The sequence below is a fragment of the Astyanax mexicanus genome, chromosome 20 (assembly GCF_023375975.1).
Source record: "Astyanax mexicanus isolate ESR-SI-001 chromosome 20, AstMex3_surface, whole genome shotgun sequence".
Taxonomy (NCBI): domain Eukaryota; kingdom Metazoa; phylum Chordata; class Actinopteri; order Characiformes; family Acestrorhamphidae; genus Astyanax; species Astyanax mexicanus.
In genome coordinates this window covers 29,399,974-29,427,347 of record NC_064427.1, presented here as the reverse complement: position 1 = coordinate 29,427,347, position 27,374 = coordinate 29,399,974, and the positions used below count along the sequence as shown (strand labels likewise).

Below are 27,374 nucleotides of genomic sequence, written 5' to 3'. Positions count from 1 at the left end.
ATGATAATGCGTATCGTCCCTGCACACTGCCATCAACACTGTACATTACACGCACCCCAGCTTCAGGATGGTAATACTGATCATCAAGTGCTGAGCAAGGCTCATAAACGCACGAGGTCCTGTTTTATAGTGCACATATATCATCTGCTTTAATACTTCCACCTGAGCCAAAGGGCAAAAAAAGAACAAAGAAAACTTTTTTCAGATGGTAAACACTTTTCTATCAAAGCTACGCAGCTCAGACCAGATCTGCCTGTTTGAAAGCAGACAGGTGACGGGCCCTTATTGTGCTGGATTAGCCTTGGTGTCCGGGTGGCTAGGTGAGCCAAGCTTGACGCATGCTAATGCAGGCTGTGCAGGCAGCCTGCTGGTGGGGTGCACAGAGGTAGCTGAGCACAAAGCCTTCCTCAGTGCCCTCCACTAAAACTCTCATTAACATGCCCCGCTCCAGCTCCCTCTCAGCCCCATAAATCATACTCCTGTTCTCCACACGCTGAATACATAAACACCGCTATTCAGAGAGGCAGAGAGAGAGAAAGGTAGAGGGTGAGAGGGAGGGAGAGAGAGAGAGAGAGAGAGGTAGAGGGCGAGAAAGAGAGGGAGAGCAAAGTAGACAGAGGGAGAGAGAGAGAGAGGGTTGAGGACAGAGTTGAGGTTAACAGGGAATTCAAGGGTCTATAAAGTTTTTCATCTTCCATCATTACATACATGACTTCTCCCAGAATTGATCTTTTATAAACCATAGGCTTATAGCTGACAGTATTAAATATCACAATAATTAAAAAAAAACTTTTTGCTCTTTGCAAATACTGGTCTTTTATTTGATTCTATGAGTCATGAATTTTGTCTATACAGTCATTTTAGATAACAGTAATATATTTGTAACATATATGAGTAAAGCATTCCACTTAAATACTTAAAAGAGTACATGTCACTGGTTTTGTAATATAATTTTCTTGTTACTTATTTACTCACTCACTCATCGTCAACCGCTTTATCCATTAAGGGTCGTGGGGGGGGCTGGAGCCTATCCCAGCCAGCATCGGGCGGAAGGCAGGATACACCCTGGACAGGCCGCCAATCCATCGCAGTGTTACTTATTTAAATTATATTTAATTTGTTCATATTTTAAGTATTTGTCCAGAACAATTCAATAAGAGTTGTTATATCTTTAACCAAAGGCTCCATCTGGTCCATCTGTATTGTTGGAATGAAAATGGCGGATTCTGCAAAAAAATAAGTGTTTATATTGAATTATATGTATTAAATTTGCTTATTATATTCACAGTGTTAAAATGTGTATAGAAAGCTGCAAAACTTTGTTTATAATAGTACTGACTAATAATTGTCTGGTATCAGACATCCCTAATACACACACACATACACACTTTGAACACCAAGTTTGGACAATAATGTAAAGTTAGACTTGTGTTGTAATAATTAATATTACCATGACTCACATTCAGCTTCAAAACAGAAATACAATTAAATATTACAGAGCCTTAATCTAAATCTTTATCACGTTGGAAAACAAAGTGCAAGAAGAAAGATGTATTGAGCATTTAGACTTTTTTAAATTAAACAATTCACTATATTTTGTTGGTGTTTGAACTCAGCTCCCAAGAAGCTGTATACCCTCAGGCTAGTTGTTGCTTCAGTAATTGATTTGGATGACTGTGTGAGAGAGTGAAACAGAATGCAGCAAGAATGCAGAATGCAGTAAGCTTTCACCAGAGCTGTTCTTGGGGAAGGGACGGTTTGAGAAGAACACCACAGTTTTTACCCATTTCACTGGTACAACTGACATAGATACATTTTTTTTTACCATTGTCAAAAAATGAGAAAATGAGTAAAGAACTAGGGAAAAGGTCATGAAGGTTTAGTGTTTTACTTGATGAGGCAGAAACTCTTTACTAGCTCTCAGGAAAATGTGGAAAAAGGGATCTGAATCAAATGTTGGCAGATAAAGAGTGGGATAATATATACGGAAATATCAAAGTAATGTGCAGAGATGCAAAGATACGGCTTATTCCATTCAAAATGATACACCACTTCTACTGTAAATTTCTCCAGATAGTATAGGTTAGGATTAAAAGACATATCAACTCATTGGAGATGTAAAGGTCATTTGTTACTGTGGTCTTGTGATGAACCACAAGAGTTTTGGACCAGGATACATGATAAACTTTCTTGTTGTCATGGGACGTGTCCAATAGCGCTTAAGCTTTATTAAGCATCCCATTCATTTCAATAGAGAGAGCCGCCACATGCCAAGGTGCATGCTGGGTTGCGTTGTGTTGAACGCAACCTCACTGTCCCGTGAAAGAGTTCAGCAGCGCTTAACTTTATTCAAATGAATCCAGTCGCTGTGCTGAGTCCAGCCAATCAGGGGAATAGTACACTACGCTACGTCACACGCATACAAGCCTCCCACGCACAAAACAGGCACCTTTCAGCCACAAAGGGAAGCTGAAAATGGTATACTATAAATTAGGTTAATTAAATTTGACTGTTTCTGTTGCTTAATTTCAATTAAAAAACGCCATGAACACGCCCACACAGTGAGCCAAGAACACAGTAGAATGCGTTGATGAAAAGTGCTAATGGACAGATGTCAAACACCCAAATTTTACTTAGGCCTAAATTATTTGTTTTGGGTGACAAATCAGTTTTATCAGGTAAAGATAAAAACATTAGAAGTTGGATTGAGTTGGGTACTGCACTGTTCTCAACATAAAAAGTAGAACAAAAAATGATTATGTGAGGCAATGATTGGTGCCCATGCTTTTGATGTTGTTAGCCAGAGAGAGCACAGCAGCTTGTAAAGAGACGGACATGATTAAATGTGTGCCTCTCGAAAACAGCGAGAGTTCTGCAGAACATTTGTTTCACAGGCCAAAGTGAGGAGGCGGACGTGAGCTTAGAGCTCAGAGGTTTGACAGTGTTAGGCCTCATGCCAGTTTGGCAGCGTCACGGGTCTAGGCAACTCCATCCTCCAGGCTCAAGGCTGGGACACAGCATTTATCTCCACCTCCCCTCTCCAAAAATTAATTGCTGCCCAAAATTCCAAGCCAGCGTGATAGATAGGAAAGTTTCAAGAACTTAATAAATTAGAAAGTCTGTAAGTCAAAGTTGTGGATTCATAAAAAGTCGAGTGAGGGTAGAGAGGACTGTTAATGATTAATCAGAGGCTGATTAGTCTCACTGCTGTTAAAAATTTACTCCACTCTATTCTAAAATCTTTTATTAGGCCGATTTAAATCAAGCTCTTTGCTTTTTCTTCTCACTTAATTTAAAATTCTACATGGAGCACTGCAATTACTGAGAAGGAAAACAGAAGAAAGGCAGTGAGACACGAAACTAGTGAAAGAAAGTCATGCGTGGGAACATTTTACTGAGAATGAAAACACGATTTGCAATGCTGGTACTGTGATAGTGATAACAAACATAATTTAATTATTCTATCAATTAAGAAGACAACACACAACAGTGTTAACAATTAGCTGATCATCACTTTGAGAGCTCAGTTGCCTTACTAGAAGACACAATTATCCTGTTCCAACATGACTGCACACCAGTGCACGAATCAAGGTGCATAAATGGATAAGCGAGTTTGGAGTGTAAGAACTTGACTGGCCTGCACCTGGTCCTGACCTTAACTCGACAGAAAACCTTTAGAATGAATTAGAGTGAAGACTGTGAGCCAGGCCTTGTTTGACCTCACTAATGCATTAAACATAAACACACTTCCAAACCTTGTGGAAAGTAGGGCTCCACGATATGTCGTTTTAGCATCATATTTGTGATGTGCACAAGCGCAGTAGTCACATCGCAGGAAGTGCAATGTAACCTAAGGCAATTAAATCAAACACCTCATGTTGCAATGTTTTGATTCTTGACACAAGAAGTAGACACAGTGTTCTAAGTGAGCAGTGCTCTCTCTCTGTCTAAACACAAGGTAGTCGCATGGTCTCCACATGGCTGGGCACGTGCTTCTAAACACTGCAGCAGACAGCCTACTGGAAGCTGTGCACCTCCGGCACAGTTTTGCACAGATATTTCCAGTTACAGCCAAAATTGCACTGAGGAAATGACACAGTTTTCCTCAGGTTTTGAGTGCTCGGCTGACTCAGCTCTCAGTCAGTCCGGATCTCTGATGCGAGACAGGTGGGGTGCAGGTGGGGGCGGGGCTTTTGACGTCACAGGTCCTGCATTTTTTAATACTGCAATATATATATATATATATATATATATATATATATATATATATATATATATATATATATATCTCAGTGGTGTGCAGTGAGGCCCTTCTAACCCTTCAGAGAAGGGGTGACAAAAAGTGCATGTAAATAATTACATATTTTTTTATCAGGAAATATATATTTAATATAAATAAATATGTATATTTATAGTTATTGTAAGTGTAAGCATTTATTTTATAAATTAACTAAAAATATAAAACAGCAACTAATTCAAAGCATTAGTCTGTGTTTTTCAGTTGCTACAGGATTCTTATCTGACTGACAGCAGTACTAACCAATCAAAGCTTTTTAAAATGGCTTCTGCTCACGTGTCTGCGTGGACCCATCTGCTGATTTTGAGAAGAGTGTAGTGTATATATATATATATATATATATATATATACGTATATATATATATATACATATATATATATATATACGTATATATATATATATATACGTATATATATATATATATATATACGTATATATATATATATATACGTATATATATATATATATATACGTATATATATAAAACACTGCAGCCCTAGCAGAAAGCCTTCCCAGAAGATTTGAAGCAGGTAAAGCTGCTAAGGGTGAGCCAACCTAATCTTAAAGGCAGATGAGCAAATACATTTGGCAATATAGTGTATACACTATTTTATATAGTACTGTCATAATGATATGTGCAAATCGTAGCACACTCAGGATTTATCAGCGCGTAGTGTGAGGACGGCAGACCTGTGCTGTAATTACGATTTAATTACATCCTTAAATTTCTGAAGCAGTGGCGGCAATAATTTTGAATGGTTTGGCCGCCTCTGTGAAATATATTTAGCAGAAACACTGTATTGTGAAGAAAATGTGTTGGCTGGGCCCCAAACCAAGCAACTGATTTAATACAAAAACAAATTTCTTCACAACTTTCGTCCTCTCTTTAAAAACAGAAAAATAAATAAAGCTGAAGCAGAACGTGGAGACAGTGCTAACGACGTTAGTGTCTGACCTCTGTGTGAGCTGATCCATGCTAACCCTCAATCACTGCATACAGGTAGTCTGAGAAATCTCAACACAAACAAAGGTGATAAATAAAACATAAGAGCATAAATATGAATGCATGCAAACCTCTCCAAGGCTTCCTTCAGCACATCGCTTCAGAGGTGTGGGGAGTAACAGCAAGAAGAACAGAATCTGAAGCGATTTCAACAGGGTTATTATTATTCAGCTGCAACATGTGTTCACACAGGGAATGTGCTCAGTGGACAGTATGCTCATCATGATATCCGACCTCATGATATCTCTAAAAATTACACAGCTTTACAGACTGACTGAATAAATGAGAGCATTGTGCTATAAATAATAATTTTTACACAAAAATGACATAATAAACGCCTTTTCAAATATTGACAATAATTTTATTATCAAGGTATCTAAATATAATACATAAGGACAACACTTTTTGCTAATTTCAATATTATTCTTTTGTTTTCAATGAGAACCTATGGTTGAACATGTATGCTTACATTGTTTTAATGGATTGTTCTATTTATTTAGATATTTAAAATACATTAAAAAATATTATATTCAGTTATGACATATATATATATATATATATATATATATATATATATATATATATATATATATATATATATATATATATATATATTATTCTTAATATTATAATCGACATTCTGTAAGTTTTAGGGGTTTGGGGATTTTAGAGATGGCTCTCAAAAGAATTTGCACCTAAAAGATTAATGTAAATACATTGAAATAAGGTGTTTCTGAGTACCGTATTTTACAGGCTATAAGGTGCACTACCAATGAACATCTATTTTCTGGTCTATTTTCTCCAGATAATTAGGCGCATTTTAAGCGACAGTAGTAAGGAACAAGGGTGTCACAAATCTAAACAATCTAAACAGATTTCACTCCTGAAAAACCATTAATTTGGGTGAGTAAAGTGCTTCTGTTTATTTATAGTAAGCTTATATTTTAACACAGTAAACACACAGACTACAGTCTCTGGGGGTCACTAATACTATTATTTTGAATATTTTGTTTTCTCCCAACTCAGACATACTTTTGCTTTCAATTAATGTAGGGACTGCTGCTTTAAGGTCAAATCTCTTTACAGTGTAACTACATTTTTATACTATTATGTTATTATTATACTGTATCCATGAAATGAAATGGTGTTATAATATATATATATATATGCATTCATGTTTGAGACAATATATAGTACAAACAAAAATAGTTATTGTGACAGACATATGCTTCTGTGCCCTCAACATTTTCTTCTCTACTGCATGCAGCATTTGGCTGAAGTAGTACGGTATGTTTGGGGTCAAGTAAGGCCACTTGGTGTGAAGGCGAGGACTGGGCAAAGCCAGCGTAGCTCAGACGGGCTCTGTCACAGCTGCCCCTGAGCAGAGAGCCACATCACCAAACACAGAGTCTAAATCAATACACGTCAGATGCAGCATTCAGACATACCAAATTTAATATGGAAAAAATGAGCAAAAATAGATACTGGAGCAGCTAAGGATTCACGGGAAACCAAGGTGTCAACAGTTGGGTGCTGAAAGTCATGTGGAGAACAGACCTTTAAGTCTGGGTATGTGTGTGTGTCTACAACGCCTCATCATCATGCTGCTCTTTTGCACAAGGACGGCTTTGTCAGAGCTCTAACACAGATACCCTCTTCAAAAGGAATAATGAACAAACACTTATGCCTGTCTGTATATGAGTCTGTGTGCGTGTGTGTGCGTGTGTGTGTGTAAGTGTGCGTGTGTTTACGTGTGTCTGTGCTCTAGTACTGGTGACTCAGAATGAAAGCATAGAGTTAAGCCTGGGGTAGTTAATTCCCAGTGTGTCCTCTCTTATTTATGCCGCATAGGAACAGAGAGGGGGCACTGTAAAATGAATAATTCGCTATCTAGTTAGATGCTCTTTTTCCAACCCATATATTCTTTATGAGGGACTCTGCTATTTAAATTAGTCCATAAGTAATGAGCAACTAGCATTCAATTTAGGAGAAAGCTTTAGAAGCCACCAGTAAAAGATAAGAATATAATAGGACATACGTACAAAAGCTAATTCAGCGTTTCTTCTGAAATTAAGGGTATGAAAAAAAGAATTTATCATGCTTTTGTTCGAGTCTCTGACTATATCTATTGTCCTAAAATGTTTTTGCTTGATTTCAGAGCACTGCTGTGTTGATCTGATGACAATGGAATTCTATTGCTAATTCACAATTAATCACACTTTTTTTTTATTTTACCTTTTTAAGACTTAAGAGTTGTTTAAGTGTGTATTTACATGTAATTATAAGATTCAATATTAAATAATAATAAAATAAAAATATATATTTATATTAATGGTGTCAATTGCTTAAAAATAACTGTATTAATAACAGCTATTTTCATAGAAAAAATAATTTAGATTGTTAACGAAGTAAATGAAAAATAGTGTAGCTCCATTTTTCTACCTTTAATAACTTGGAAAGGAAATGTGCCAGCAGCTGTAAGTAAAAAGTTATCCTTAAACTTCACTAAATGCCAGTAAAAAATCGCTAAAAAAACGCTAAAAGATGCTAAAGCATCACCAGGCTCTGTAAACTTGGACTCTGTATGATTGAACTTGGTGCCGTGATTAATTTGCATAAAAGATAATAACTGCATTCAAGTTTTCAGATTATTTGCATGCATTAACATGTAAAGGTTGATAATATCTTTTTTGTTTTAAGTGATACAATGTGGCTCAGCTATTTATATAACCAAACCAAAAGCCACATAACTGCAAATAACACCTATAACAGATATCTATACCCACAAACCTCTGAAAAATTAGTTTTCCAACTCATGTCACTCATGTTTCATGCACCCTGTAATGAAAGTCTTTTAGTGACAGATGCTGTACATAACATAAATTGAAGTATTGAAAAAAATCATATCACCTATTGAAAATATTTATTTTGTAATATATATCGATGCTGAAGTATTACATCAGATTGTGCACCATCATTCCAGAGAACACAGTTCCACTACTCCACTGTTGTTATACATATTTTGTCCCTGCTTAGCATTAGGCATGGTTCCAATAGGTACAACTTGTATGTCTACATAAAAGAGTAGATAAGCTGTGTGTGTGCATTTTCACATCTGTCTCAGCAATAGCTGCAATTGGATCCTTTTAAGATTCTTAACTTTTTTGTAACACATTTTGAGCCTGTTCACACATGGCATTAACCTCCATTATATATCTGGATAAAATTTGGATATACTTTGACTGATTTCTGTTTACACTTGTCACTAAAATCCAAACCCAGTGCGATCAGATTTGAAATGAATTTATTTTATTGCATTAATAAACCTGTAAACAGTGGATTCTTACTAAAGCTGTCCTGCTCTGGGAGTCAGAGCACAGTTGGTGGTTCTACACTGCAATGGAACAATAGATGGTTCTCGCTTTCCACAACAGCTCTCAGTAAATGCAAAGGACTGTTAAAACCACAGGGGAACTCACACTGCCGTCGTCTACCAGTAAATAAGGATGCACACACACTTATACACACTCTCTCACACACATACACATGCACACACAAACACATACACACACACACAGTGAGAGAGAGAAAGAGAAAAGGAAGAAACCAAGATACACAATAAAGATCACTTGCATTTCTGCTTCCCTGACAGAATGTAATGAGATTTCATCAGAAAACACGTTCCATTTACACTTGCACTACCGTATTTTATGGATTAAATAATGACCATATTATAAGGGGCACTATCAATGAATGTTTATTTTATGGTCTATTTTCATACATAAGGTACACCGGATTATAAGGCGCATTTTAAGCGACAATAGTAAGGAACAAGGGTGTCTCCATGTTTCTTTTATAATGGGGAAGCTGGGGGTAGTGCCCTAAGTAAACAGAACTGTAATCCTTAAAAAAACAATTTTCTTTCAGGGTCAAATAAGCACTGAATGTTAATCTACACAGATTTCTCTCCTGAAAAACCTTTATTTGAGAGAGTAAAGCGCTTCCATTTACTTACAGTAAGCTTAGATTTCCAACAGTTTCAACAGCGTGGTTAGCAGCAGCAATAGCAGCGCTTAGCGCTAGTAAATGCTGCCCAACAGCTTTAGTGGTTCCTCCCATGTAGCTTGATTTTACATGGTAAACAAAACAAAAAAAATGCAATTTAATCACTACGCGCTTTGGGGGTGTTTACATCTATCTTTTTATGCAGACATATGCAAGCAAAATCCTTTTGTAGTCACATGTTAATGCTAGGTGTAAACGTGCTCTTTGAATCGCTTTATATTATTAAAAAAAGGGTTGAACTGTAATCAACTTAATTATGCCATCTCTACCAATGGACACGTATTTTATGGACAAGTATGTTAGATACAAGCTAAAATAATTCACTAAAGTTCATGTTTTTCTTAGTTCTCATCTGCAGACTGAGTCAGCAAGAAAATCATTTCATACATGTGGACTAGTATTGGTGTAATTCTTATCCCTCTGTGGCATGAATTTTATTTTATTTGGAGGAAAAAACAAGCACTGCTTAAGAAGAGATCTGACTGCATACTGTTGTCCTGAGGCAACACATTAAAAACACAATTTAAAAAAGTAAATGAAAACAAAATATTTTTTTTTAAAACCTCAACATATTTCATTACATACTGATGAACATCTACATCTTTTATTATTTTATCTTGAATGAATTTAAATGTAAAGATATTAAAACATGATATTCAATAATCATATAATTACTAGTATTGCATCTCATGTGGCTTTGGTTGCTAAAAATTGTTTTTCAATGGTGGCTTTTCTTTCTTCTTATTTTTTAAAAATAACAAATTAATTAATGTAACTAAAAAGTAGTAGGTTAACAGCAAACATTACTGTTTCAGCATTTTATGGTTAAAGTCACAAAATGTAAAAAGTAAAGGTGAGTTTTGCATTTGTGGTTTGTGTTCTGATTTTATCATTTAAAGCATCATCTCAAATGTTTGGTAGAGGTATCAAAACCAATTATTTTATTTAGTATTGCGGCAAGCAAATAAACAATACAAAAAACACTGTTTATTTATTGGTGGTGCATTCATTTAAAAGGGTGCCCAGAAACATGTGAACATTTATACGCAGTTTTTCAGACAGGAATAAGTCTAAAATTCTTAAATGGAGATATTCTCTTAAAATGAAAATATAGTCTAGATTTAATCCCTGTCTGGTAAACTGACTCTTAGTGCAGATGTGGGCAACGCCTTGATGATAAATATTAGTTTCAACACAGCTCGTTTTTGATGACCAATATTAGTGTCAACATGGTGGAGTGTCAGATATGTGTGAAGTATTTCACAGTGATGCTCAGTGGCCTTAGAAGTAGTCACAGGCATGCCAGTTTTAGAGCACCACTGTCTAAAGTAGCCTACCCGTTACTTGTGCAAGTATACCATCCAAAAACTAGTCATTGTACTTGCACTGCAATTTATTTTTCATTTTAAAATAGGCCTTTTACGAAATGCAAAAAATCTTAAAATGAAGATGCATGTTGCAGAAATAAAACTATGCTTAACCGTTTGGACTAACATTCATACAGTATTAATATACTAAGCCTCAAATTAGTATTTAGTTACTTGGATACTCAGTTAGATTACTGGAGAGAAAGACAAACATACATGCACTCTCTCTCTCTCTCTCTCTCTCACACACACACACACACACACACACACACACAAACACCACCAGTTCTTACAGCAACCATCTGTCAGAGCTTTCGGCACAGACGTGCGACACACTGCACCTTTCTGTGTTTCCCAGAGAGCTCTCAGTCCGAGCACAGGACAGCCAGTATGAACGCTCATTCCTTCAGTCCAGTAATGATGTGGTGCGCATATTTACATAGCATACATGTGTACACTAAGCTACAGACTGCACACTGAGAAGCCAAACACAAGCACAGACAGCAATAACTCGTAAAGCTTGTAAAAAAAAAACATGCAAATATGCTGTAAAATTAAAGCTAATTCTTCTCAATTTTACTGATCCTTGACGTGCAGCATCAAATGCACCAAGACTTACAGTATCTGTACATATGACACTTTGAGGGTATATAAATCATTCGGATTGTGTGTAGTGCTCATCTAATAGCTTTCACATTGGCCTTTAACCTCTTGGTACTTCATTAGTGATACGCACTGAGGCTTTTCCTCTTTTTATCATATTTTAAAATTCTAATCGTTAAACTGTATTACATTTGCACATCATCACAATACATCAGTGCAGAGTGCAGGCAACAGCATGATCTGCTTCAATATACTCCTGGGTATTCTTGACTAAAAGTCTTGAGGAATCGAGTGTGGTGTGTTTCTGTTTAGGGCTGGGTATCATTTAAAAAGTTTTGATACCAGTACCGATGCGATACTTTGATACTTTGAATTCTGTACCGATACACAAATGATATTTTTTTTCTATACCTTTTTCTAGATTGGTGTTCGACCAGCTTGGTAATGTTGGTTGTGTTGGTCGGCCAAACATACTTTTAATAAAGTCTATTCTACTCTAATTAAGATTAAATGAAATCTCATGTCAAAATCTGCATTTAATTCACATATTTAGCTTAGAGATTTGAACAACAACAAGAAAATCGCAGTAAGTGAGGAGTGTTTAATGTACTTATGTTAGTAATCACATTTTACTTAATATATCAAGACGTTCAATCTGATTGTTGTCTTTTTCCTCTGTAACTGTTCTTTTCTTTTCCCTGATTGCACTACACTGTTGCACTGCACTGCACTGAAGAACTTCCCGCTGCAAATGAACGTTCCTGGTTCTGGAACCTACTTTTGTTAGTTAAAAAAGGTTCAAAACGGTGCCAGTTCCACGACGGTGAAAAAGCGTGATTACAGTAATCTGTGATTACTGGTACCAAACTGCTTTGTGGAGCCTAAAGTGGAAACAACAGAAAATTGCTTCTTTTTCAGCACTCAAAATGGTTTGAACATGATTCCTTTCACTTTCTGACAGCTGGTGCAGCGGTGTTAGCTAGCTCTGCTACTCACTGATTGGGCTTAAAGATGTCTTGTAAAGAGCGCTATTATCCAGTTAGTTGGATTAAAACCTTTTTCTCTTTTCTCCACGAGGTGCGCTAGTCCTTAAACCGAAAGAAAAAGCTCCAGACTGAGCTGAGCTAACCAAATATATAGCTAGTCTGGCTGTAAGTTTTAGCACGTGTGCTCAAGCTCTTGAATTCCATCTAGCAGATAGACAAGGAACTGCAGCTTCCTGTGACCAAACTGCCCCCGATGAAAACAGTGATCCACACAGAGCTGCTGCAGTGTAACCTTAGTTCCTGAATCGGATCGCCTAAATTAGAGAAATAATAAGGCCGATCATGTATTGACTGAAAATTCGCCTGCTACCGATACATCTTCTGATGCCGATCAATCTACCAATCTCTAATATGTATGGTTTAATTTGCCTCATGTGACACTGCACACCCTGCGATGTGATTACTGATCATGAGGACATTGTGATGACGATGACAATGCTGAAGCAATATATGGTGCAGCCTTGCTTTAATATGACTTGGAATAAAATCCATTTGCACAGATTTTCATTGCAATTCAATGCTTTTCTGTTTGAGTGTGTAAAAACTCTGTGTACCTTTACAGAATTATCAAGGCGGTGTTCTTTCCTCTACAATGGATTTTCACCTCAGACCCACTTTATTCATCTACAGTCAAGAGTCAGTGTGAAGGAGCGAGCCACTCTTAGCATCCAATCCCTCCCTGGGTAATGCAGCCAACTGCATTCCCGCAGAGCCCCAGCCATAGATGACGCAATGTCAGTTGCTTTATGAAAAAGTCCTTTTGCCAGGTTGTGCTTATAAAAAGCGTTTTAACCTGGAGCACCACTCGGAGTCTCTCTAAATGACACTGACGTCTTTGAGGCTCTTTGCTTTTGTGTTCAATCATTTCCTAAACATTCATTTTCAGCCTGAATAGACAGAGCCCTCTCTAAAAGGAAGCAGAAGGAGACAGTAGAGACCTTGAAGCCCAGTGCTTTGACATTTGGACAAGAAGCTCCATCCTCCTGGCACACGTCTTTGGCTTCAGTTTGAGGGCAGATGGCAAGATTAGCACTTTCAGCGTAATTCCAGAGGGGAGGTGGGCAGAGGAAGAAGGAGGGTACTGGTTCATATCATTCCTTTAATTCTGCATTAGTTATTGGAACTGAAGGCCGGTATGACAGACGTGCTGCTAATAAATTTTGTTTCTATGTGCTTTATGGTTCATGTTTGGAAGTGGTTCAGTATAAGAACTCGGCCTGTGATTAAAGTACCTCAAAAGTAGAGCTCGCATATTGGGAGAGCTAATTACATCGTAGGATTAAATGGCCAGAGGACACATCAGTACATCGTTAGCCTACATGTGCTATTTTGAATTGGTTGGCTGGATAGGACTTGGCATCTTCTTCTGCGTTAGAAGGTAGATGAAAGACACAGTGCTTCTCACTGCCTACAGCAAGTGCATCTTTCATTTAGCTAATTGTGTTTATTGCAGGATTGGAAGCAAAGTGTGCCTAACGTATCATGAGCAATGTGCTTGTATTTGTTTAATCTTCAGTCAAACTTAAACACAATTTCTAGTTATAAACAGATCTAGTTAACAAATGAGGGCCAGAAATTCACTGATAAACACTGATGCCCTGTGGAGTGAGGATTACAGAATATTACAGGTGTTACTATAAGCTAATGTTGTTAATTTCACAAAAATTGCCCACAATGTTGTCTAAATTGCAACCAGAATCTGCAGGGTAAAGGCCAGAGAGGGATCCATACCCACATAATCAAGAACAAGCATCTCAGACTACCTTCACTGAGTTCACAGGAGAGCCTAAAGAATCTAAGCAAATCAGGTTTTTCTACTGGTCACCAAATTCGTCTAGTGGGTTTAATGTTTCCAGAAGTGCAGTTAATGTGTAAAAATTTTATTATGAAACGAGATACATTTCCATCAAATTACAGTACCAGAACTCAGCAAAAATAAAATGTTTTAAATTGTATTTTAAATGCTACTCATGTGCCCACCACTTCAAACCCCACTACAATTAAATGAACTGGCTGGCAAACATTAGCCCTATCCGGACGGGATTAGTTTCTCAGGGGGACTCAGTGATAAAACTCTTGCATTTGGACTGCAATTGAAAAAAAACAAGAGGACCAGTAAGTTTTTTTGGCTTTCTCGGTCACATGACATCGCGTTCAGTAGCTCCTCCATTTCCACTTGCTGTTGTGTTTACATGGATCTCCGTGGAAATGTGTACCCAAAGTGTGATTACAGTGTGTGGCAGTGGACAAATAGCTATTTTATTAAACTCGAGGTGACGAAACTCAGACATGTCCATCTGGACGGGACTAAAATTACCGGAGGACCACGGAGTTCAGCTGTGATAGTGAATGTGCAGTGGTTATGATTGTGACCAGCAGCATCTGGCTACAACTGTGCATGCAAACAGACAATTGACTCTAGCTCAAATCATATGCACATTCTAATGCAGGAAAAAGGAAAACATATCCCACAAGTGCAGCATTCTTCAGCTTCCATAGGACATGGGATACACCACTAGTTCCTGTACCATTACTATTGGCATGTCAGTCACTATACAGAACCATTTTTCCGAACATGAATCAAGGCAAATATAATGTGTAATATGAACAGCAAAGCAAATGTAACATTAATAATCAAACATTAACACAAAGTAAGATTATTATAACTCTTAAAAACTAAACAATAACAGCATCTTTCCCCAGACCATTTCTGGTAAGGTCTAGCACTGTGCCTGGATTCTTAATGACCTCATCCAACACCATAAAAATGTCACTGCTGTCGGTTAAGCCTCACAAGCAAGTCATAACATAAACAGTGGGTTCGTAATGATGTGCATTCAGCACTCAGCTCACAGCTCAGTTCACAGCACAGGGTCTGTAATTAAATATTCAGGTGAAAGTTTGAACAGGATTTAAATGAAGCAACATGATGTTTACATCCATGTTTCTGCAAAACCTACAAATGAGACTATAGTGCTGGGAGGCCGGAGGCTGAGGCTGGTGTGTGACGAGTGTGACATTGAACATGCTGGTTTAGGTTGAGCTGATTGTGATCTTTAGTGTTCCAAGACTATAAATACTTTCAAGGCTGTTGAGGTCACAATTAATTAAATGCAGCTGATATCACCCACCTCCATCAGTGCTGCACACTGTAGCATTTTAGCATCTCTGTATTGTGTAGTGTTGCCCTGTGTCTGCAGACAATAGGGCGGGGGAGACAATTCTCTTCACAGTTTTGAAATTGGACTGCTGTAGCCATTTCACATACTCGGTCTCATTCGCTACTGCTTACTCCTTTAAAAAGAGCTTTAAGTAACAGCTAACTGTATATGTAAGTAGAAATTTGAGGGGGGCACCTAATGGTCTAAAGCGCTGCCACTATGAGCAGGAGGTCGCAGATTCGAACCCCCGCTCATGCAACACTAAGCTTCCGGTGCTCAGTGGGACACAATTGGCCCTGCTCCCTCCGGGTGGGTAGATGGCGCTCTCTCCCCACATGACTACAGTGTGATGTCCGCAACACAGGGCGTCTGTGAGCTGTGAGCATCAGCAGCAGCTCGAAAAGAAGAGGTGGCAGACGGAGGAATCATGTGCTAGTCTTCACCCTCATGGTGGCATCGCTGGTGATAGGGGAGTCCTAATGAGTGGGTTGGGTAATTGGCTGTGTAAATTGGGGAGAAAATGGGAAAAAAGTAGAAACTTGAAAGGAATGTGTGTAACCTAGGGGTGTGCAATATCGTATTGTTCGCAATAATATTGCCAATATTATTGAATATCGTGAACGATATTATACCCCTGACATATTAGCCACCCCTTATTATCACATAAGGGTAATACTTTTTCTGCTGTTTTTAACCCAAAAAAATAATTACACTTTTCTCATTTCCCATTCCATATCTACAGATTATACACAGATTATAGCTGTCCAGTATAATTTATTTTATTTTAATCCTGGATATATGGAGTGCATTATTAGTATCATGACATTCTGGACCATTGACTTTTGTTACAAATCAAAATAATTTTAATTCTTATATTTTTTTAATATATCTTAGGGGTGTGCCATATAATTTTGTATGCAATAATAAAATGTAATTTTTATTTTGTTGCAATAGTGTATTCTTGTTTTTTTTTTTATTCAGTGTTTTGTCATATCGCCAAAAGTATTGTTATCCTGAAGATACCATGAAATATTGTAATATTATTTTAGAGCCATATCGCCCACCCCTAGTGTTCCCACTCAATATATTGTGAAATGTTAAGATACTGTAAGCTGGATGATATATTGTGATTGCTTAAATTTCATTTTTAAAAAAAACTGTCATAGTATAAAAAAACACTACCATATAGTAGTGTACCATAAAGGAATATATATCCTATAGAATACCAATAGAATATATATCCAATCAGAATGAGTACAACACTGCTATCTAATTTACAACCTTATCTTGTAAGATAATTGAAAAAATCAACACTGTTTTCTTTGATAATTGATTCAGTATTGCAGTAAAACAAAAATCAGTAGAACAAAATATTCCCATAAGAATCAATAAAAATCAATATTTTCTTACATCCCTAGTATTTGACTAGCCTAGCAAATTGTGCTGGCTTGAGTTATTTGAGAATAAACTTTTTATGCTGCTCCTTTAATTATAATGATATAATTGACACATATATTATTATGATATGGTCATTGTTTTGTATAAAACGATTTCGTATGTATCAATATTTATAATATTTTGCCCCACTCTAGTAGTGATCTGCACTCACTAACCTTCGTCACTGAATACAACCAAATACTCACAGCAATGCTCCAAAATCTTTTTAACACTACTGATTTCAGAATAAACCATAAATGAGCAGCTGTACCAATACTTTTCTCCTTTCAGTGTCTGAAGCAATCCAGGATCAGTATGTTCCTCTGAGATTACTGCTCAGTCTTGCTGGCAGTTTGGAGTAAGGAGCTGCTTATCAGTACAGCGGCCTGTCCCGCAGCCTCATTCTGCAGACCTTGCTTAACTGTTTTCTACGGGAAGCCCTCTAAGATTAGCAACTTCCTGATCACAATCTCACAAACGTTTCAGCTGAACGGATATTCAGCAACGTGGAGCAAAGCATTTCACAAACATGATTTAAACAATCTAGTCTCTCTCAGTCGCTCACAGTCAGATACCCGAGTTAAACTGAGTAAAACACAACAATGCATTGTTGTACAATATACTGTTCCAGTACATGAATTATAAAATTGGTGTGTCTACATGCAAATCACTCTCTCATAGACACAAACAGTAAATGCAAGCCTACACAGAGCAGACATCAAAAGACATCACAAGCAGAATTTAAACATTATCGCTAAAGTCACCTGCGTTGGACTACTTCAACATAAAGAGAAAAGCTTGAATAATGAGTTCTGAGCACTGCTGAGTTGTACAGCAGACAGCTTTTCCCCCACAAAATCTATTAAACCCTACAGTCACTAGGCACACAATAATGTAATCCTGACCAGCACTAACATCAACAGTTAGATTCAGCAGCAGCGTCTCTACAAAGAAAGAGGAATTATTCAAATTCTCATCTTCTCTGGGCTATAAATGATCCGTTTCAGCAGAAGCAGTCTTAAGGCAGAACGGCTGTTTCCCAAGGATAACTGTTTGCCAATATCAAAGGGAAAACTTAGGTTTTGTGTATTGATCAGATAAAAGAAAAGAACGTTAAATAAAGTGAAGAAGCAACTAATAACAATAGGGGTGTCATGAGAACAGATCCTCGAAAACAACATTCTTAAAACATGATGCTTCTTGTTCTTTATAGTAGATACCAACGGAACTGAATCTACTGCAGCCATCATAGGCCTTTTATACACTGCAGGTATGGTTCTGGTAGCTTTTCCACATGGAGGAAGGTTTAAAAACTGGTCTGAAACCATTTTTCTCAGCAGAGTTAGCTAACTAAAGTTGGGGCCATAGACCCATTCAGTGGGAGGGCCTTAAGTCTCATTTCATCGTTTCTTCATTATTTTGCGATGGACTGATGAATGATGAATGAATGCCCTGTGAGCTCCGGTGCTCCTGTTTTTAGGATGTTTTAGTTTAGTGAAGGAGTGGGCGGAGAAGAACAACCAAATTTGGCTCTTACTTATAAATACTTATGATATGCAATGATGTCTTGGGTCTGAATGGCTAACAGAACTGTGACACTTCCTCCACTGATCTGAAATGGGCGTTCACAACCCAAAGTGGATGAAGCCATGATTCCTAATTTACAGTTGATGTCAATCTGGGGGCTTTTCTTGAATCACTCATTTTTCTGTCTTCTTTGTATCTTCTTTTATTGGCTAATGCAGACAAAGACTTAGAAGAACAGTTTCACGTGCAGCATGCATATCTAACTAGTAAACTACTAAATTTTAAAAAGAGTATGTGTTAAATAGACCACTGAAGTCGTGCGTCACTCTGTAGTCCTCGTACGGCTTCCGTGTCTAAGCGGTTTTTGTCTATGAGAAAAATTAATAGGGTTTTTAAAAACCCGTCTCTATCACATTCTGTGGTAAATAAATCCAGTTAGATCCCTGTACGTTTTTCTCTGTGTTTTTGAAAAGCCCATTCAAATCCCGTATTGACTTGAACCGCTTAGAAACGGAACCCCAAAGGGACCCCAAATATGGGCATAAACAACATGGCGTCGACTACAAAATGACGACACGACTTCAGTGGTCTATGGTTTCTAGTGAAATGACACCTTAAAAGGCATTGAAATCCTTGCTAAGTTTGCAGTAGGCAAACCCAATAGTAATCTGAAATGAGGCCTGTAGCCAGCTTGCTAACACTGTGGTAGTGATGCTGGATGAAGCTGATAGTGATGTCAGATGAGGCCTGTAGCTTTTCTAAAAGCTCAGTTCTCCGTTTTGTGTTCAGTATTCAGTATGGTCCTTCTTGTTTCTGCACTCTCTGTCCATCGCATTCGCTCCATTAGTGCTTTTTTTCTCTCTGCATACCAAATTTTCCATTTTTAAATGTGTTCCTCTATGAGTGGATCAGACACAGCAGTGCTGCTGGAGTTTTTAAACATCTTATTGTAACTGCTGGCCTAAGAATAGTTCACAAACCTGAAAAGTCCAGCCAGCAGCAACCTCTGGGTGACATCTTTTGACTACTGATGAAGAGCTTGAGGATGACCAACACAAAATGTGCATCAACAGATTCAGAGCTTAAGTCTCTCTTCTAATTTTCAACCTTTCAGCTGAGAGGAGTGTCTAATAGAGTGGTCAGTTAGTGATAGCAGTGTTTAAAAACTCCAGCAACACTGCTGTGTCAGATCCACACATACCAGCGCAACACCCACACTAACACCCCACCACCATATAATACGTTACTGCAGTGCTGACAATGATCCACTACCCAAATAATACCTGCACAGTTGTGGTCCTGTGGGGTCCTGGCTGCTAATAAAAAAGGATGCAGAGAAACAGAATGACTAAAGTCTGTAATTATAGAACTACAGTGCTCCTATATGCTCAATGGAGTTCACAAGATGGACAGAGAGGGTTGAAATAAGGCTGAGGTAATGTTATTCTAACTAGACTGTGCACATCCAGCCTAAATCACAGACAAAATCTAACAAAATGAGCAAAGATCAATAAAAAAGAGTAAGAGTGCAGTAATTACACTTGCTGTGTTTATGCACTATAGTAATACATTATATCTCAATCAAAGGCAGATTTAAATTGACTATATGCAAACAAGAGTGTTTGAAAATGTGCACAGAGTAAATAGTGTTGTCTGAATGCACTGAACAGAAGGAATCTTGAGGATTTGGAGGAGTGTTGTTTTTTCGTGGGAGGGATTCTGTTTCTCAGCTTTGTTTAGAGAAGAAGTTGGCTCGCATCTCCTTGAATTTCTGCTGAAGCCAATGTGATGTTTATGCAGTTGAGTTTCAGAATCTAAACACAGAAAGAAGTAAGGTTCATTTCAGAGTGCTAGCCTGGGTTCATGAGAAGTACAAATAATGTTATATGCAACCAAAATCCAGAAGCAGATTTTTTAAATGCGACTGAATGCTGTAGTATTGTGAATTTTCTTTATCTTTATCGTTTTAATATCTCAGAACTGGTGCTGGGAGATGAAATTCGAGATCATACATCTTTATATCCACCTGCCAGAGGGATCTCAGTAGATTGTAGCTTGTAGAGTGTTTCTGTCAGGAATCTGTAAATAACTCTTTTATGTGGCAGTGATTTTTATATGTAGCACTTTTCCTTATTTAAATGCAGTATAGGGAGCTTATTTTTGCACCTTGTTTAGCATAAAAACAGCTTGTAAGGTTGAAGGGAACTCCTTGTTATAATTAAAAAATAGCTAGATTAAACTGTTGTTTTTGTATTGGATTTATACAGTTTTGGCTTCAGGTCTTCATCAATTATCAAATGATTATTGCTTTTTTTTATTATCAGCATCAGGCCAATGCCTAGATTTTGCAGATATTTTCAAACCTTTACCTGCAGACGTATTTATTATATGCTGGAGAAGGACCATGCTAAAAAGCAATTTTCTGCTAATTTCCCACTTTTTTCCCATTATGTTTCCCATGTATTTATGACATTAGACACTTTAGACAAGCACAAGTTTCCCAGTATTCGGTAATGACTACAGAGCCAATACGAGAAGGACCATGCTTTACTGACTGCTTCACTTCCATTCAAAATCCATTAATTTAAGCTATTTTCACTCATTTATATTAGTTTCAATAGATCTATTGTTTCATTTAACCTGTTAATTTTAAAAAAAAGTTTAAGCCTGTGACCAGTGTATGTAAGGACGAGTTACAAACAAAAATAAATATATAAATAAAAAATCTGAAAACCTTGGTTAAAAGCTAAAATGTAAATTAATGTAAGTTGTACAGATGAGTGTAGTTTCTCTGTTATAAGTTATAAATGTACTGTATATAATAGCATGGGTATAGGAGGTTATATACATGTGTAATAACAGATATTGGCATCTGCCCAGAATTCCCACATCCGTGCTTGCTTAGTTTGCATATTTCATAGCTCTAAATACTGTTTTTTTCAATTGTTATGTAAGAAAACATAAGAATAAGAATAGTACTGTTAGAGCTGGGCGATAAATGAGCAAATATATGAGTGATCTAGTTTACGATTACAGTTTTTAGTTCTTGCATAACAACTCTAACATGCAACTTTTACATTAAACAAGGTGCAAACATAACGTGCTGGTATTTCAGTTAAAGAAAAGTGTAAAATTGTAAATAAGAGTTCTTTACAGGTTTCTCACAGAGGCGCAAGCATGTCTATTGATAATCCCAAAGGCAGCTTCTATATGTAAAGATGTACGAATTTGATAATCCCATTTTGAAAATCTCATTAAAATAGTTATTTAATTAATCTAATTATTTCAAATTAATTACTATGTTACAAGCGCTACTTAACAGAAGAGCTCTCCTATGTGAAGATGCAAATCCATTTAATTAGTAAGAAACAGCACTTGCAGAATTTATCTGAGGTGCGATTTAGAGCATAACTGACTATGAATTCAAATTCGCTAATGCTTTACAAAATCACTTCACATCCTGTCATCTAAAGGGTCCCTTTAACAACTGTTGTGGGACTACAGCACCCAAGTGCAATGCAAATGGAATAATATATGTATCGGGAATGAATAAAACAAAACTTTAATTTTGTAAATGCCCAAAGATGAATGCCTTTGAAGTCATCACCATGTATAATTATACTCAGCAGCATAAGAAATATATAATGAAATAAATAAACGATGCCTACATCATCACGACAGGCAATGAATTAAACATCACACATGTGCAGAGATACGCTCATTATAGTGAGGAGAGGCAGAATCTCATCAGCATTTGGCGGAGAGCACAGGAGAACAGGAGAGTGCAGCACCAGAGAGGCTTTAACCCGACTCCAGCCTTGGGGAAAGTGAGAGGCCTCCACTTTAATCAATATGCATATGAAGTTCTCCAGACCACAAAAGCCATTCGAGTTTACGAGGGATTACACAAACTGGTGAGGGGAGGGAGGTTGAACAAATCCAAACAACAATGCTACATATGTTGGTAAAAACTGCTCAAGAATGAAATGTATTTTTTAGCTGAAGAACTAGTGCTTTGGAAACTTCCCTGGATTTAAATGAATGGGTATTAGAAGATTAGAGCAACTTGCCTTCGATTTATAGCTCCACAGTAAGCTCATGCAGAGCGAGGAGTGTGAATTCAGATATTGCTGCACAGGCGAGAAAAGACAAACTGTCCTAAAATCCACCCCAGACTAAAGTTTGCACTGTATGTGTGTATTTATTAACTTTAAAACTCCTCTGGGGAACTGTAAAAAAGGTTAATGCAAAGTTTTTCCTCTAACAACCATGGAATACCCAACGTCAGAATCTATCTCCCTAAAGATGTTTGCTGCAAACATTACATAGTTACTCCAGCTCTATTTTTCGCTGCATGGTAAACGCTGTAAGGAGGAAATGATTCCACAGTCTCGCTCAGTATTCAGGCCTACAAATCTCATTAATAATGAAGAGGCTGAGAAAAGTTAAGAGAGAGATAATACAATCAGACAGCCAGACTGCGAGCAAGCCTAGAGCTGAATGCCCTTAACGACATGATGAATCGACTTCAAGGTTTTGTTCAACAAAGAGATTCAAATAGCACAGCAGCAACACACCTGTCATCCACAGCCTGCCTCTGGGACACTCCACAGACCGTGGAAACATCTGGCAACTTTCAAAATAAAAAAATAATAAATCAAACCAAAAACAGACTACACTGAATGTAGATAATGAGGCACTCGCACATCGCCGACTAGGTTTAGAAGAGCAGACAGTCCCTCAGATTTCAAATCTTGCAAAGCAGCTAATTCTTATAGAAGCTAGTGTAAGAGACATGGCAGAGCTGTGCAATGTTTATGAATACACAAGTTTAAAGGTTCAGCTGCTCATTGTAAAGAAAGCAAAGCACATATAAGCTCTCCTGGTGTGCTAGTGACGGTGCAGTTAATGAGAGGTGCTACTGGTTGTGGAAACAAGTTTAAATTATCACTTTAATAACAGAGAAAACGATGAAACCTTATGAGACCTTAAGTAGCTGCATTCAACAAAAACAGACTGATCACTCTGTTTGATTGATCAATAACTACAGAGCTAAATCCAGGCAACATAATACTTCCTCCGCTGCATTTTTTCCACCCACACATTATCTCTGACCTCTGCCATTATTATTTTTCTTAGCCAGGAGAGCACATTAAAGTGAATGCGTTTTACTTTATTAATGCTTTATTTGTTTAGCATATTTTTAAAAACTCCAGTTACAGTCTATGAATATCATTATTAATAATGTCTGCTTGCTTCTATAAAGTATATCATTGCATTATTATGCTAATATGTAAGTGGTAAATACAATTTTAATTGTTTATTGACCTAAATATGTTTGATATATTTATTCAAAACTTTAAATTCTGAGATCTATTACAAAGTTCTCACACCTGTCAGGCTTTCTAACACAAGGCTCCAAATTAACTTTTTTCACAACCATCCCAGAATTGTCCCAAAGCTTTTTGTCAGCTGTCTCAAACTGAAAATCTGTCCTATTTTTATGTTTCCCAGAATCTTAACATTTCTTAATCTAGTACACACCATGTGATCAACCAGTTTATTTTAAATTTAAATGAAGTCCATTTGCTCATATTAAGAGCGCACTGTCATAAGCCAGTGAGTGGCACAGTGTCTAAATGCCTGATTGCCGTTGCCACTTTTGAAGCTCCCCAGTTGACTGATGTGGCGATCCACCAACCACAATAATTTCCTTTTATAGGGCATATTCTGCACTAGCACCACATTGTCCCTTCTCTTCTTGTGATGTTACCAGCAAACATTTTATTCTAAGTTTTTACCACACAAATTTATCCATCTAAGAAACAGCTTTAATTCTGTCCCATGTGCAATTATTAATCTGACCTTCCACGACCTTAGAAACATCGATCAAGATCTAATCAGTTACAAACATTTTTAAGACTTTCTTTTCATACATACCATTCTCTACGATATTTCACGGCATCTGTGTTACTGAAAACTATAAAATACTACTAAATAAGCAAATACCAGGAATTTTTGGTGTCAGTTTCACAGAAATTGACAACCAATATTTTTCAATGCAGGATTAACCTATTCATTTAGTTAGCACCTTCATCAAATTAATTAAAACTCCTTCTATTACAGCAAGGCATCATGTAAAATTTGACATAAAATTGAACATACATAACAGGAACAGGCTAAGAAGATAAACAACTGGTTGTTACATAACAAATGAATAAGCATACCCATCCCACACACATTTTACTAGCAAGTGTAAATGCATATGGTTAAAATGTTATCACATGGAGTGACCAGCTGCAAAAAGGGTCTTACAGTCTCCTCTCATATCATCATGGTCCTAATAATATATCAGTACACTAACCCTGTTCAGGCACACTGCAGATGAGCAAATGATGACACATTTAAATGAGAAATAAATAAAGAAATAAAGACTGTAATTTCTACATAAAATATTTGTTTCATTTCTCCTCATTGTGGGGAAATTACATCAGTTTTCTGCCTCCAGCCTTAAAAAAGAAGCTGTTAAAGTTAAAAAGTACAGAAATTTCAGTAAGTCACCCAGTAATTTATGCACTAAAACAATGAAATCACACAGACAGTGTATTTAAAAAAGGAAAGACTATAATAACTTTTTTCAGTTACATTTTAAATGCAAATTACAAAAACCCTAACCAATACTTTTGCTTGATTAAGCTATATTAAGACTTCTTATTTAAGAATATAAGCATGTACACTTGTTCAGGCATGAGGTGAGGCCAGAGATGATTAAGAACCAGTCTCGCTGTGGAGAAATCTCTCTCCTTTGGGACAGCATGATAACTTGTGGTCACACCAATTACACTGTACAAATTTGTCTGTCTGACTGTTTGGAATATTTCCATACATAGCTCCACTCTGGCACAACAATTTCACTTTATATGAATAAGCTGCTTGTTTTATTATCCTCTGTGAATTCCCAGTCTAAACAATTACCGAGGGGATTTTGGATATATATATTTTGTTAACACACACAGCTTTACTGAAGGCGCACAAAGCAAAATCTTTTTCTAGCTATATATACCAGAAAATCAATCTCATTTAGATATAGGTACTTTCTACTAGATTTAAAGACCCTAGTGCACTGCTGTGTGGGTCTGTTTGCATTCAGCAACAAGAGCATTAGTGAGGTAAGGTTGTTGGATGATCACTACCAAACTTCACCTCACCCCTAACCCTCGAACTCTACAACTCATCCCAAAAGTACTGGGCAGGGCACCACCATCAATCCAGAGAACAGTGCTTCTCTGCACTGCTCCACAGCTCAATGCTGGGGGCTTTATATTGCCATCTAGCCTACCATTGACATTAGGCTAGAGTCCTATTCTCTAGTCCTATAAGCTACAGAGACAAAGCAAGCTGTGTGTGTGCTGTTGCAAATTTGTGTCAGCAATAAGTGTTACATTTAGGAATTTTTACACAACTGAGTGGGTGAAATGAGAGATGAGAAAACAACAAACGGATGAATTTAGAACAATATTGCTGTGAATTAGAGCTGAGTTTCCATTTCTAATGGAGTGTGTAAAGATTAGTGGTCATCCGGACATAGAAACTCTATGGCTTGGGCGTATGTAGAAAATGAAAGGGAGTAAATAGGAGGTGAGAGATGATGACAAAACAGCAAATAGATGAGTGCATCTCAGTGTGACTCTGGATTAAAGCTTGGGGGTATGCTCTGAGTGAGTACATAAAGTTTGGTAGCTGTCAGACAAAAGGGAGGTTGGGATTTGGTATAGGCGAAAAGGAATAGGTGTGAATGGGAGTATGAAAATAAAAAAAGGACAAATAAACATTTGAAATTACTTGTGTGGCTTCAGATAGTATAGTTCTTCTGCACCTCATTTATTCTTAACAACAGAAAATTTGTATGTTAATGTTTTTACGAAAACCTTGTGTCCGATCAAAAAGCAAGCTGGAGATGGAACAGTAGTGGTATTGTTTCAACATTAACTGAACACATTTATTAGAAGGCGGTATATAGTGAAGCCCTACCTCATAAGACCAGACGCACTGGGTTCCCCCAAAACGTCTGACACAGCGGCCCACTTCCACGTCTTCATGGGTGGTGTACATCTCCCTCAGACAGGTACTAATATGGGGTACCATCCTGCGGAGCACCTCGCGGCTAAAGATCATTCCCGGGCCTCCCATACAGAAGTTCTCCCCTGGCTCCAGAGCCAGCTTCCCCAGTTCCTCTGTGGTGCCGAGACCTGTCTGACCCAGGTACAGCGGCTTACTGCTGTTAAGCGAGCGCAAAAAAAGTTCCAGCCTTTCACCTAAAGTTGAGAGAGATAGAGAAAAGAAAAAGAAATTAAAGAGAATGAGAAAGTACAGGAATGTGTGAGGGGTTGTAAAACAAACTATCGCAGTAATACAGCTGGGTTCCCTTTATTGCATTTGATCTGAGGGAAAATTTATCAGACACACTTTAAAAGCTCAGAGAATTATTTTTTTCCCTCCATGACTGAATATATGAAACCCTTCATTGCTGGATATGTGATTGTTTTTCATCCTACTGTTTATATGACAAGGTTAATAAAAAAACAAGGGAACAAAATCTATGGTTCTTCAGGCACTGATCTAAGCATTCGGAGGTCCCTTACCTCATCTGGCAGGGTACACATATATTTTACACTTTATTTCAAATGTAAGCATATAAATTGTCAGGCTTATCATGTTGCCATCCTAAAATAAAATGCTGTATCTATCTATATCCTGAGGAATACTGCAGCAAGTTTCAGCCCAGAGCACTACTCAATGCTCTAATGCAATATCAAGTGAAGCTTATAGTCTTTCACTGCCCTGCAATGTCAGTGTGCCCTGAGAAT

At 37.4% G+C, this 27,374-nt stretch overlaps 1 protein-coding gene across 1 annotated transcript in view; it reads right to left on the bottom strand.

Annotated features, from left to right (window-relative positions):
- The window catches only part of chsy3 (chondroitin sulfate synthase 3), a 72,337-nt gene that overhangs the window by 39,403 nt on the left and 5,560 nt on the right, over positions 1-27,374 (bottom strand). Inside the window, exon 2 of the mRNA XM_015606676.3 lies at positions 26,539-26,822. Within this exon, the coding sequence (XP_015462162.2) occupies positions 26,539-26,822 (284 nt within the window). The remainder of the gene's footprint in view (positions 1-26,538; positions 26,823-27,374) is intronic.